This window comes from Squalius cephalus, assembly GCF_949319135.1.
Source record: "Squalius cephalus genome assembly, chromosome: 17".
Taxonomy (NCBI): domain Eukaryota; kingdom Metazoa; phylum Chordata; class Actinopteri; order Cypriniformes; family Leuciscidae; genus Squalius; species Squalius cephalus.
In genome coordinates this window covers 29940625-29952670 of record NC_137138.1, presented here as the reverse complement: position 1 = coordinate 29952670, position 12046 = coordinate 29940625, and the positions used below count along the sequence as shown (strand labels likewise).

At 36.4% G+C, this 12046-nt stretch overlaps 1 protein-coding gene across 1 annotated transcript in view; it reads right to left on the bottom strand.

Moving 5' to 3' along the window:
- Positions 1 to 1944: 1944 nt before the first annotated feature.
- gabrb4 (gamma-aminobutyric acid type A receptor subunit beta4) overlaps positions 1945 to 12046 on the bottom strand; it is a 105772-nt gene continuing 95670 nt past the window's right edge. Inside the window, exons 7-10 of the mRNA XM_079847022.1 lie at positions 11003 to 11155; positions 10112 to 10368; positions 9371 to 9460; positions 1945 to 9064 (exon numbers count right to left, since the gene is read on the bottom strand). Of these exons, the coding sequence (XP_079703148.1) occupies positions 8711 to 9064; positions 9371 to 9460; positions 10112 to 10368; positions 11003 to 11155 (854 nt within the window). The 3' untranslated portion in view covers positions 1945 to 8710. The remainder of the gene's footprint in view (positions 9065 to 9370; positions 9461 to 10111; positions 10369 to 11002; positions 11156 to 12046) is intronic.

Sequence of the window (12046 nt, the reverse complement as noted above, 5' to 3'; positions counted from 1 at the left end):
GTTGGCCAAACAAAACACATGTAGCTTTACTGTAAAATGATACAGGAATAGATACCACAACTGTTGATATAGTACATGCAGTAAGCTATGGATTTTCTGTTGACAGAATATACGTTTCTCACCTGTGCTCTTGACGAAATGTCCAAACTATTGCTGCCACCGTGAACCTGCTTAGGTTAGGCTGTACTCTAAGTCCAGCCTCCCTCAGTGTTAGTCTGTGGTTTATTACATGGTCCACAATTGTAGCACGAATTTCGTTACACAGATTTGGTTGTCTTCTTCTTTGTGCTTGTCCTACCCCTCCTCGAGGTCTTCCTTTTCCTCTTCCTCTCCCTCTTCCTCTACCTTGGCCTCTTCCTCCAACTTGTTCTCTCCGGATTCCCCCTCTCATCCGCACTCTCTCTCTTCCTCTGACACCGTCCATTTTTGTTGAAGACAGGTGAACTTACCTGTTGCCTTTTTATAGTGCTTACACCTGATTGGTGTGTCTACAATTAAGCACCAGTGTGTGTGGACACCTGGTGGCTGTGTTTAACCAATTGGTTCATGCCAAAGCCTTTGCTTTGAAGTTGCAAGGAAATTACATCATGATAAATTTCTGTGTCAAATGCATACAAGTGTGTTTAGTGTTTTGCAAATCACTGTGTGTAATGTTTTGCAAAAAAGTGTGAAGCTGACAATGTGCTTACAGTTGTGCAAATCTAGGCCGGTGTTTTGCTCCTTGAGTGTAAGGTTTTGCTAATTGTGGAAAAGTTTTAATTTTAGTGTGTAAGCAATTGAAAAAAAAACTGTAATTAATGTAAATTTTACGATTCTCCGTGACCTAATCTAAAGTGAGAACTATTTAAGTTAACAAAGCATAACAAACATGTTCCAACTCTTTACATTTGAGCTAATTAAACAATAACAATTTAGTTAATTACAGGGATAATGAATTAAGAACTCACTATATAGACTATTAATATATTAACAATGTAGAGTGCTAAAATAGTAAAGAGGAACTCCAAAAATCAATGTTAAACTGCAGATTTCACAAAGAATGGAGGAGTGAAATAAAAGGACAGTCTTTGTTCACTGCATTGCAGATGGCTACTTTATGCTGTCTTTCATTGTGTTTTGTCTCCCAGTTTCTACAAAGTGATGCAACTGTTTTAGTTTCTCATCAATGCAAGTTAGACTGCTCTTTATGGCAGATGGGAGCCCTAATGTATTTCTTTTCTTTTGATTCTCTTACAGAATTTTGGTAAATATGATAATCCAGACTAATGTTGTTATGGGGCAAAGATTACACTCTTCCAGCTGGGGTTCTGATGGTACTTTATTCAAGACCAAGGGTTTGGCGCGAGGTGTATCTTTGGTAATGTAATCATGATTATAATCAAATTTAAAGTGGTTATATAAGACATTACTATGGTCTTCACTATATATGTGTGTGTGTATATATGTATATATATATATATATATATATGTATATATGTATATATATATATATATATATATGTTTATGTTATGTTCATATATATATATATATGTGTGTGTGTATTAGGGGTGTCGCAATATACCGGTATTGACGATAATCGTGATATTCAAAGCATGAAATATCGACATCGTGTTAATTTAGAGCAATCAAATCAAAATTAAATCAAATTTAAAGTGGTTATATAAGACATTACTATGGTCTTCACTATATATATATATATATTCTCCTCTGCAGCCCTTTAAAAAAAAAAAAAAGGAAAAGGAAAGAAAATGACAATGTGAAGACCTGCAGTACGTTTGTTATAATACTTTGAATGTCTCTACTTACATCATGTTCTAAAAACATACATGATTTACCATTTGGGGACTAATTCGTTTAGACCAACAGCCAAAAGAAAATAAATGCAACCGTTAGTCCACAAATGGCAAATAAAAAAGACTTCAGCGTTGTCGTTCTTTACTGTATAAGCCTTTATTTGTAAAAAGTCAGTTGGTTACTTAGAACCCTTTTTTGTACCACATACTGTAACATCTTGTATTAGTAAAAAACACATTTTGCTCAAACACCTAGAAAAGCTGACCGACACCATTACATTAATTGGCACTGACAAAAATAAAATAAAGAAAAGGGGAAAAAAATAAAGAAGAAAATACAACCTTTTACTTTACAAATGTTGATTTCATGAAGACAAATCATACTCCCAAATGGATCGTCATAAATCATCACACCTCAATAGTTCAACAGAATCAAACCTTAAATGAGAACAAAACCAGTACAACACAAAAACAGAATGCATTTTACTTTCAGGGCAGGATGTAAAGTAGAAATATATTTCCTTTCTATGAGAAAACATCAACAATAAGAGTTAACCATTCATTTAAAGAATACAACAAATACAGGCAACTAGAAATGAAACAAAACAGTATAAATAGCGACTGAACTCTCAAATTAGGTATGAAGTGGTTGCCCTAGATATTTGCCAATTTGTATTTATTTTTATTTTTTGAGGATTTTCACTTTAGGTTAGTACTTAACTTGTGTGTGCTGTGTTTATGTGTTATAATTCGCTTTATCGGTAACGCTATCCTGGTGCAAAGAAAATCAGCACAGCAAAGTTACTGGCCTATACATTTTAACAAACTCTGAGAATTTGCTTTGCCAGTCGTGCATTCTCATGGCATGAGACTTTAACTTGCTGTTTTGTTCAACAAGATGTAAGCAGGTCTAGTCTACTTTGAACTAATGGCTTAATAGGTGTATCTACTCTCAATTCTATGTGATATATATATTAAAAAAAAGCAAGAGAGGATGAAAATGTGCATATTCTTCGCATATTTTTTATGATGAATTCCATGAATCATTTTCTCCGTAATTCTCCTTTTCTAATATAGATAGTATTTGTCTTTTTTTATTTTCTATATTTAATTTAAGATTTACAGTGTTTGGTTCGATCTCTGTGTACAAGAAGAAGCAAAAAGCTTCCTTCCCTTGTATGTGAGGGTGATATGAATCGCCAATTTTAGAATAGAAAACAAATTATGAAAATAAACCTTTCTGAAAACGTAAGACATGCAAAACAAAACCGGTATCTTTTTGTGAGTTTTTCTCCTCTTCTTTTTTTTTTTTTTTTTTTCAGAGATAGGTTTTGTTTGCAGAAGTTATGCCGGTGCTGCAAAAGCTGTCCATGCCAGTAGCATTGAGGCTAGCTGTTATTACCAACTGCCCTGTTTTGTTCATGCATTAAGAAATATAAGTGAAAGATATCATATTTACAATACAATTCACATGTAATTACACATATACACAAGAGGCAAGAAAAATTCACATTAAAATCAGTTCAACAGTTTTTGTACTTCCTTTTCTCCTGCTTCATGGATGGATGTAGCAAAAGACAAAAACAATGTACTCGAGTAAAAGCTATTCGATGATTTGTTGAGTTATGTTAATGGAATGAAAATGTGGAAGTGAGCATATGGGGTGATTTGTGTGAAGTGCGTAGATAATTATGTCCTCCATTGTCATCAGAACACATTAGCACCCCCCCCCCCCCCCCCCCCCTTAAAAAAAAAGAACAATAAACAATAACAGACAATATATTTGTCTAAAACTGAAGCAAAGTGCAAGGCAAAAGGAAAATGCATCCCCTGTCCCCTAACCAGATATCAAATTACACTCAAGAAATCATTAGTATTACGATGAGTCACATTCTCCAAAAAAGGCCAACAATCCCATCCGTGCTCAAGAGTATGCTACCTTTAAACAATTCTGATCTAAAATCTCTTGGTTGTTCTAAATTTCCATTATATAACGTCCATCTTAATAGATGGAGTCTTGTCGTTTTTGTGTGTCATAACAGTGTATCTATGTCTGAGCCACTATTCTTCAGAGAGTGTGTTACAAATATAGACATGAAGGGCCCATTTCTTTTCAAACACAGTTTTAAGGTGGCAAATAATGGCCAAATGCTATAAATTATGCATGCATCTTAAAATGGTCCCAACTGAACCCTGTTTTGCTCTTCACTCGCTAAAAGAGGTAATTAGCAGCAATTTCTGTCACAAATTGAAACCCATTCGACACATTCTTCGATAGACAAATTCATATCATACAAAACAAATACACAACAAAAAACACAACAAAAGTTGTATGAATAAAAAATAACTACCCATGCAGATTCAGTCTCCATGTGATTTTGAAATTAAGTTTACAAAAACTAAATTATTTTAATAAGAAAAAAAAAGAAAGAAAAAAAAAAGCAAATTCAACATGGATGGCCATGAATACTATCACCCTCTCTAACCTAGTGCTGCTACATTTATCTGAGTGTTTTCACCAAATGACCCTTGTAAACTGGCAAATTGGTTTTTAACAACAATTAATCTATCCTAGCACTATGATGAAACAGTAAATTTTCAAATAAAATCTAAAATGCTAGAATGATTTGTTGCATGCACCAACTACCTCAGATAGTGAAACATAAGTGAGAGTGTAGTTACCCAGCTAAGAATGTATTTTCAGAACAGCAACTTATAAGTATAAAACATTTTTTCCAATACAGCTGTTAGTGTGTTTATATAGCAGTAGGTTGCAGACTTAGCAAACTGGTCAAGCAGGCTAACTATAAATAAATTAGCAGTTAGGCTGTGTCCAGTTTCTAGGAAAATTGTGTTTTGCTACTTGCCATTCTGATGTGAACTACTACACTAGCCATGTTTCCACTCACAAAACACAGAACCACATTTCTTGGATAAAACGCTAAAATAACTTGTGTGTATGGGAGAGACATTGAGATGCAATTACAGTACAAGAAATAAAGTTGCAATTATGGAAATTAGTCTTTGATTGCCCAGTTAGGCTACAAGAAGTAATATCATAATTTTGAGACATAGTTGCAATTATGATAAATAAAGACACAATTACAGAAAATCAAGTTGAAATGGTAAGATAAAAGTTGCAATTACGCTAAATTATAAATGATGTTAGATATAAATGTGCAATTAAGAGAATAAAAATCTTTATATTTAGGCGTACATTTAAAAGTGAGAAATAAAGATGCTATTATGAGAAATAAAGCCACAATTACCTATTTTATTTTATTACACTGAGGTCTGATAAATGAAAAGACAATGTAATCCTAAACCAGGAAATATTTGGTTCTACACTTTGTGGTTCTGAGGTTAAGCAGTGGAAACATTGCCAAAGTACCTGGGTGAGACATTTGAGGGAACTAATTTGTCACTATATTATCCTTTAAGGTTCTAAAACTGATAACTGAATTGTACCCCAAATGTCCAATGATCAACTTATAATGATCTTTAACCATGTTTAAGGCTTGAATTGGGTTGAAAGAGAATCACTCTCTCATGAACTTTGTTGTAGTTGCATTGTATTGCTCATTAATATTTCATGAAAATGCTTAGTGATCTTGTTAAGGCAAATCTTGCAGGGACAAATGCCCACAAACCAGAATCTTTCCAAAAAGCTGTTTTAGCCGTAAGCTCACTGTGAATAAACAGAGTGCTGGTGCTACAAGAACATGTTGATGATCAACACAATATCCACTTGAACAAAATTCAACATCCAGCATGTCTCAGTGGCACAGTATGGCTGCATTAGCATGTTGCTAATCCCCTCTCTATTGAAATATTCAACCCTTGCCTATCGTGATTGGTCAGGACGCATGGACCAATAGTGATTCAGGTTACCCATGTGGAACAATAAACTGATCATTAGTAAGAAAGACTGCATAGTGCCAGCAAGTCTACTAGAAATGTATGAAGCTATGTAGTAAATGGGCGCTAACTTATGTGCATTGTACTAACTACTTCAAAGAATTTCTAATTATTCTCATGAATAAAATACCTAACCATAGGTTATGATTATGATATACTGTATGCATTTTTTTGCTCTATTATTGGTCGCTCAAAGGGAAAAATTAGAGCGCCTATTAACACTGATTGATAACTTAGAGCAGTAATATCTAATACAAAAATATATCAACATCATTTAAATTGTACAGTTCTACCAGTTAATAGTGGTTGGCACTCAAATGAAACAATGTACTGTATATCCCACCTTTTCCAATGTGTCAAAGGCAGCGCAAAAATCTTCCTTCTAACTGATCTGGTTCCCTTAAATACAATAAGAGAAATGTTGGCTAATGGTGGAGCTGGCATTTTCAACTTCAAATCGCTAAACTTTTCTACAACACTGCACTAGTAATGGTGGATTTATATTGTAGCTTAAATGGTCTGGTCTACATTGTAAATTCATATCTAAACAGTATAGATTAAATGAGTATACTAGCGATACCAAATCAGTAACTAAATACTCTGCCTTTGAACCTTCATTTGGCAAAGCATTGCAGCATCTTGAATGCCAACTGAGAGCTGTAATTGGCCAAGGCACCCCCATAACACTCATGGTAACTAGAGTTACTCACGAAAAGCACTACGACCTCCATCCTCTTTTAGTGCAGATTTGCGCTTAACTTAATTGCTACACTGTGCATGCATCTGTGCATGTCTCGCTTTGCACTTGAGAGTACTGGCTCCCTTGCACAGGTGTTATGGTCGTGCTCACAATAACAAATAATAACACAATAAGTGGACATCCCTCAAACATGCTTCTATGTAACATAGGACTTTGCAAGTACATTGAGGTACAGCCTCCTATTTCCTCTTATTCCATTTTTTCTCCATGGAATGAGTGATCTTTTGGTGATCTGGTGGTTGGTTCACACCTATAAGACTGTTGAGAGGTCTGGTGTGGGGATCGAGAGCCAAGGGACTTTGTTAAGCCCTGAGGTCTGAGGCCTGCTCAGAATATCCTCATCAAGAAACTCAAGCAAGTCTAGGGCTCTCACGTTCCCAAGGCACCACCAGACCCTCCTCGCTTTTAAATGTCCCCTTGCCCAGTTATTCAGCAGTTCAGTTCTCATCCACATCTTCTAGAACTGATCCAACATTGCTTTGAGAAGCATTTGTTGGGATGCTTCTACTCATCGATCTACTCTGAGACTAGAGACTACCAGAAATAAGATTTGAATGAATATGGATGGTAGATGAATTGACATATGAATCTGAGTTTGTGGTCACCTGGAGATAGAGAAAGATCAATGAAGCTGATGTGAATCATAATGAGGCAAAGCCCAAAAGAACTGGTGGTGGGTGAATCAGAGGTAAATGGTAAAAATAGAAATGGATTATAGGCCTTTTTGGTTGTCACTTCAGTTCATGGCTTTTATCGTACATGTCATTTTGCCCCGAAAAGACTCAGAAGCATTTTTTTTCCTGATTATGCTGATGTCATTCATCTTTGAGATTCAATCCCAAGATGCAAAACGTCAGAGCTGTGGGTGGGTCTGCAGTGCTTAAAGTGAAAGGTCAAAGATCAAGGGTCATCTGGCCCTCTTTCACTGATTGATGAACTGAGGACACATCCTTCAGGTTTCAGACAGGCACATTTTAGAGAAACTAAAAACATCAGAGTATATCATTCTTGGGATGGTTCACTACAATGACTGAATATATACAATATCAGGTCACACTATGGTCAGAGTGGTTGACTTAAACATGAAACAGATAAAAACATGGTCACATCCCCTGTTGAATACACAATAATCTTTTCTTTTCTTTCCTTATTTTTTACATTTTTCACATAGTTGATGGACTAACTTCAAATCCAAGTTCTAAAGAAACGTCACAGCTCACTAAGGGTTTCCCTCCATTCCAAACAACACAAAGCTCTACAAGATGTTCATGAATACTGTATCAATAGAACAGATGAAATGCACTAGGAACAAGAGTAAAGAAAGAACACCAATACTACCTGACCATGGCAATAAGGCTACTGAATGAATGAATGTACTCTCTCTTTTTTTCATTTTCTTAAATTATTGATGAATGAAGCATACTAGTGGCTTATTATCTATTAATGAACTACCTCTAGAACATGTTTAGGTGTCGCCCTCCAAAAATATGATTATAGCCCAAAAATGAAAGAAAAGATGATCTGCAAAAGAGAGAAGAGAGAAAATGAAATGTACTGACACTGGGCAGGATGCACTGGTTAAAACTCAAAATGGCCGTCCAGTGTAAACCATTGACCAGAGCTGAGGTCCGATAAAGAGAATGCTTGTCACTTGCAAAATCAAGGAATGACACATAATTGCAAAAGAGGTTGCTGTACAGTGTAGAAACGGACAATTCCGTGAGGATGGGGAAAGAAGTGGATCGGGTCTGGGGTCCTACTCAGTTGACTCTCCCCGAAATGCTCAAGCATTTCTGATTTCATGAGCTGCGGTTACGAGAGGCTGATTACAGTATCAATAAAAAGCCGATGAGACGTTCAGATGTGTCCTTTTTCTCTTGCGATCTTTTCTTTTAGGGAAAATATCATGCAGTCTTTAGTTCCGTACCCTCGAACAAGGGACTGATGCTTGTTATTTGTTTGTTTCAGAAGGAAAAGAAATTCAAATACTTGAAATGTTTCTCTTGTATTATTCTTAAACATTCAAGTCATTCTATATAATAAGGTTTTTTTTTTTTTTTTTTACACCAGAAAAGTCCTTTAGATTTTACACACGCATGTGTATATAGAAATATAATATATAGAAATATGCATATACATATGTATCAACTTTATATGTGTACACATATTTTCCAATTGTATCAAAGCCAATTCAATGTGCTCTCAAAATATGGCCCATGTTTCCTAGGGGAACGCATATCAATTCACATAATACAACCAATAGATAAGGTTGAAGAATCCAAAAGTGATAGGAAAAATGACCCGGGACCACTTGTCAATGGTGCTAACATCCGTCAAGTTGGGGATTTTGAGCTTCAGCTTGGACGAGCGCCTCCTTAGCCTGCAGTTGGCACGACTGCGCATGGCGCTACGGTCCAACGAGTGGTGGCTGAACCCGTCCCGCGAAGCCATGGGCTTGCGGAACTGCACTCCGGAGCTGTCAAAGGACATGACAGAGTTCCGTGAGTCACTGACGCTGCTGCCTACGTCGGATGGCATCACTTCATTGTTCATCTCCAAAGTGGTGAGAAGAATGTTTCCGTAAGCATCCACCTTGAGGCAATAAAAGACAGAGAGGGGTGGTCATGAGCAGCCACAGGAAGCGGATAGCCCTAAACTGTTTCAAATAGCATTTACTTCCATTCAACCTTTCATGCAGATGCAACGATGATGTGATGTGACAGTTATAACAAACTTCAATTGGGAAGATTACAAGACGTCATTCAAAAGGCGATGGCTGACACACACACACACACATACACACACACACACACGCACAGTAGTTAATGACAATATTTCATCAACTCCTCATTCTAAATTTCCACTGTTTCAGCTGATATGATTTCTAAATGCATGTACCCCGACTTTTCTTTGTTCCTCGAGATACAGATTTCTTCGCTGTGTATATGACCTGAGGGTGTTGCTTTGAAACGGCGCTGAAATGGAGTCCTTGCAATGTGAAAGAAAAAAAATGAAGAGAACGTTAAAATGCCCATATAAACTCTGACAATCAAGCAACAATTTTTCGAAGAATACAAAAGTGCATAAATATAAGGGTGAAAAAGAAAGAGCCTGCATAAAAGACAGACACAAATGCCTAAATTCAGTAAAACTATTTTAGTAACTGAGCTTAGAACACAGTTGTTAAGTATGAAAATGGCTGACACATTTTGAGGAGGGAAAAATGAATCTAAGTCTATCTCTTGATACATCACGGTACTTCTATTGAAAGAGAAGCCTGTGGCAATAAAGCAGACTAGAATCTGATAACATAATGACAATGTAATTTGTAAATTTCCAAGCAAGAGGAACCTCTCTTAATAATGAAATGCAACTTCAATCAAATTAAATACGTCACTGATTAAGTAAAGTGATGGTTAATGGGCTATTGAATGTTTGTTTTAGCAGTGATGTGATTCATTCAGGCAATAGTTATTTTGATGAGTAAAGTTGTTCTGCTTACAAACTAAGTAAATCCGTATTGATTTAGACATGCATGAACATTGTCAATGCTTATTAAATTCAATTAAATTAGGTTTTAATTAGAACAAAAATGAACTGTGTAACCGTTAGAAATGGTTTACAAGAGATCCTGCATACCTGTTCCCTTAGACGCTTCTCCTCATAGCGGGGACGCTCGTTGTTGGCTTTGTTCAGCTTTTCGTTGATCTTTTTCTGCTGCTGGGGTCCCCGTCCAAAGAACACATAGTTTACAAAGGCATATTCGAGCAGGGCCAGGAAAACAAAGACGAAGCAGCCCATGAGGTAGACATCGATGGCTTTCACATAGGGGATCTTTGGGAGGGTCTCCCTCAAGTGGGTGTTGATGGTTGTCATAGTGAGCACCGTAGTTACACCTGCAAGGAAGATTGTTAGTCATTTGAATAAACAGTGTCACGTCATGGACATCATGCCCCTAATTTTTTTGGTCACACTTTAGATTAGGGTCAAATTCTCCCTATTAACTACGACTATTCCTAATAACTGCTTGCTTATAGTTAATAAGGTACTTGTTAAGTTAAGGTAGGATTAAGGAATGTAGAATGTGGTCATGTTGAATAAGGCATTAATATACAAGTACTAATAAATAGCCATCCTAGTACTATGCATGCTAATAAGCAACTAGTTAATAGTGAGAATTGGACCCTAAAGTGCTAACCTTTTTTTCTTTTTGGAAAAAAAGCCATGCCCGAATTATTACTATTTTTATTTACATAATTACATGATTATGAGACATGGCAGTATACTGTTATGGTTTCTTTTAGAACGCTAAGTGACTACATTTTAATCATGACATAACAAAACATTTTTTTGTTTGTTTTTAATAAGCCAACTGAAGACTTAACCTTTTTAGCCTTAGAAAAAAGAAATGGACGTAGTTTCACAAAACTTTATGTCCTAAATAGAATAGTCCAGTTCTCTATACTAAAATTCTATGGGATTCATATCCTGTAAAAACAGGGTGCTTTTTAAACAAAATCTGAAGGTTACCCAGGGCCACACGAGCAGCAGAGGCATCATAGTTAATCCAGAAGGAGACCCAGGACAAGATTGTGATCAGGATGGAGGGCATGTAAGTCTGCAGGATAAAATAGCCAATGTTTCTTTTGATGCGGAAACTCAACGACAGCCGAGGGTATGAACCTGGGGAGACACAAGTACATAGCAGAAACCGAAAAAAGAGATGTCAACATGTAAGCGGGAACACAAAAGAGCAAGCACAGGAAAAATAGATCTACAATTTGCAATTGTCAAAGTCTGCACTTTGACAACAGATAGTCATTTTCCCATTTGTTCAGATGGAGCATTTAATTTCCCCAAAGCAATGGATTCCTTCCCAGGGACTAGTTCCATTCCAATTAAACATGGCAGAAAGTCGCAAACATGGCAGATTTTTCTGAAACCCCCTTCTCAGCAGCCAACGTCTACGTCCCTTTGAGAATTGTCACAAAACCTGCAGTGTCTTTTTTTTTTTTTTTTTCATTTAGGGGGAGGGAGGGGGGGGGGGGGGGGACAATACGTAACTGAAGAGCTTGTCCAGTAAATGTGTAAAATCTGGTGAGCGGTTTAGGAAAACTGTTAGCAGCATGTTTCAAGACGCCTTTCCAAGATTAGCCTGTATGTGCCCATTTAAAAACTATGCAGCTAAATGTAATGTGTGGTATGATTTATTGACTTATTCAATGTACTGATTATTCAAATTGTTGCAATGGCTATTTTTTGATGTGAAATAAATATATGTGTTATTTCCTTGCGGTTCCAATCTCCCTGCATTTAGGCCTAAATGAAAAATTTTCAGATAAAGATGCAATGGAACAAATTCCTTTGGAAGCCTTTCAGGTGCAATTGTATCAAAGAGAAAGGGAAATAACTTCAGGCTGTAACTTAAATAGCATTTGAATATGAGTGGCACCCAACGCCAATCACAGCTTGCAAAAAACTGATGAATCAACAACAGCACTTATTTTTCACACTTGTTTGGACACCTCACCATGGATTTCTCCATGAAATAAACAAGAGCACACAAGGGCAAAT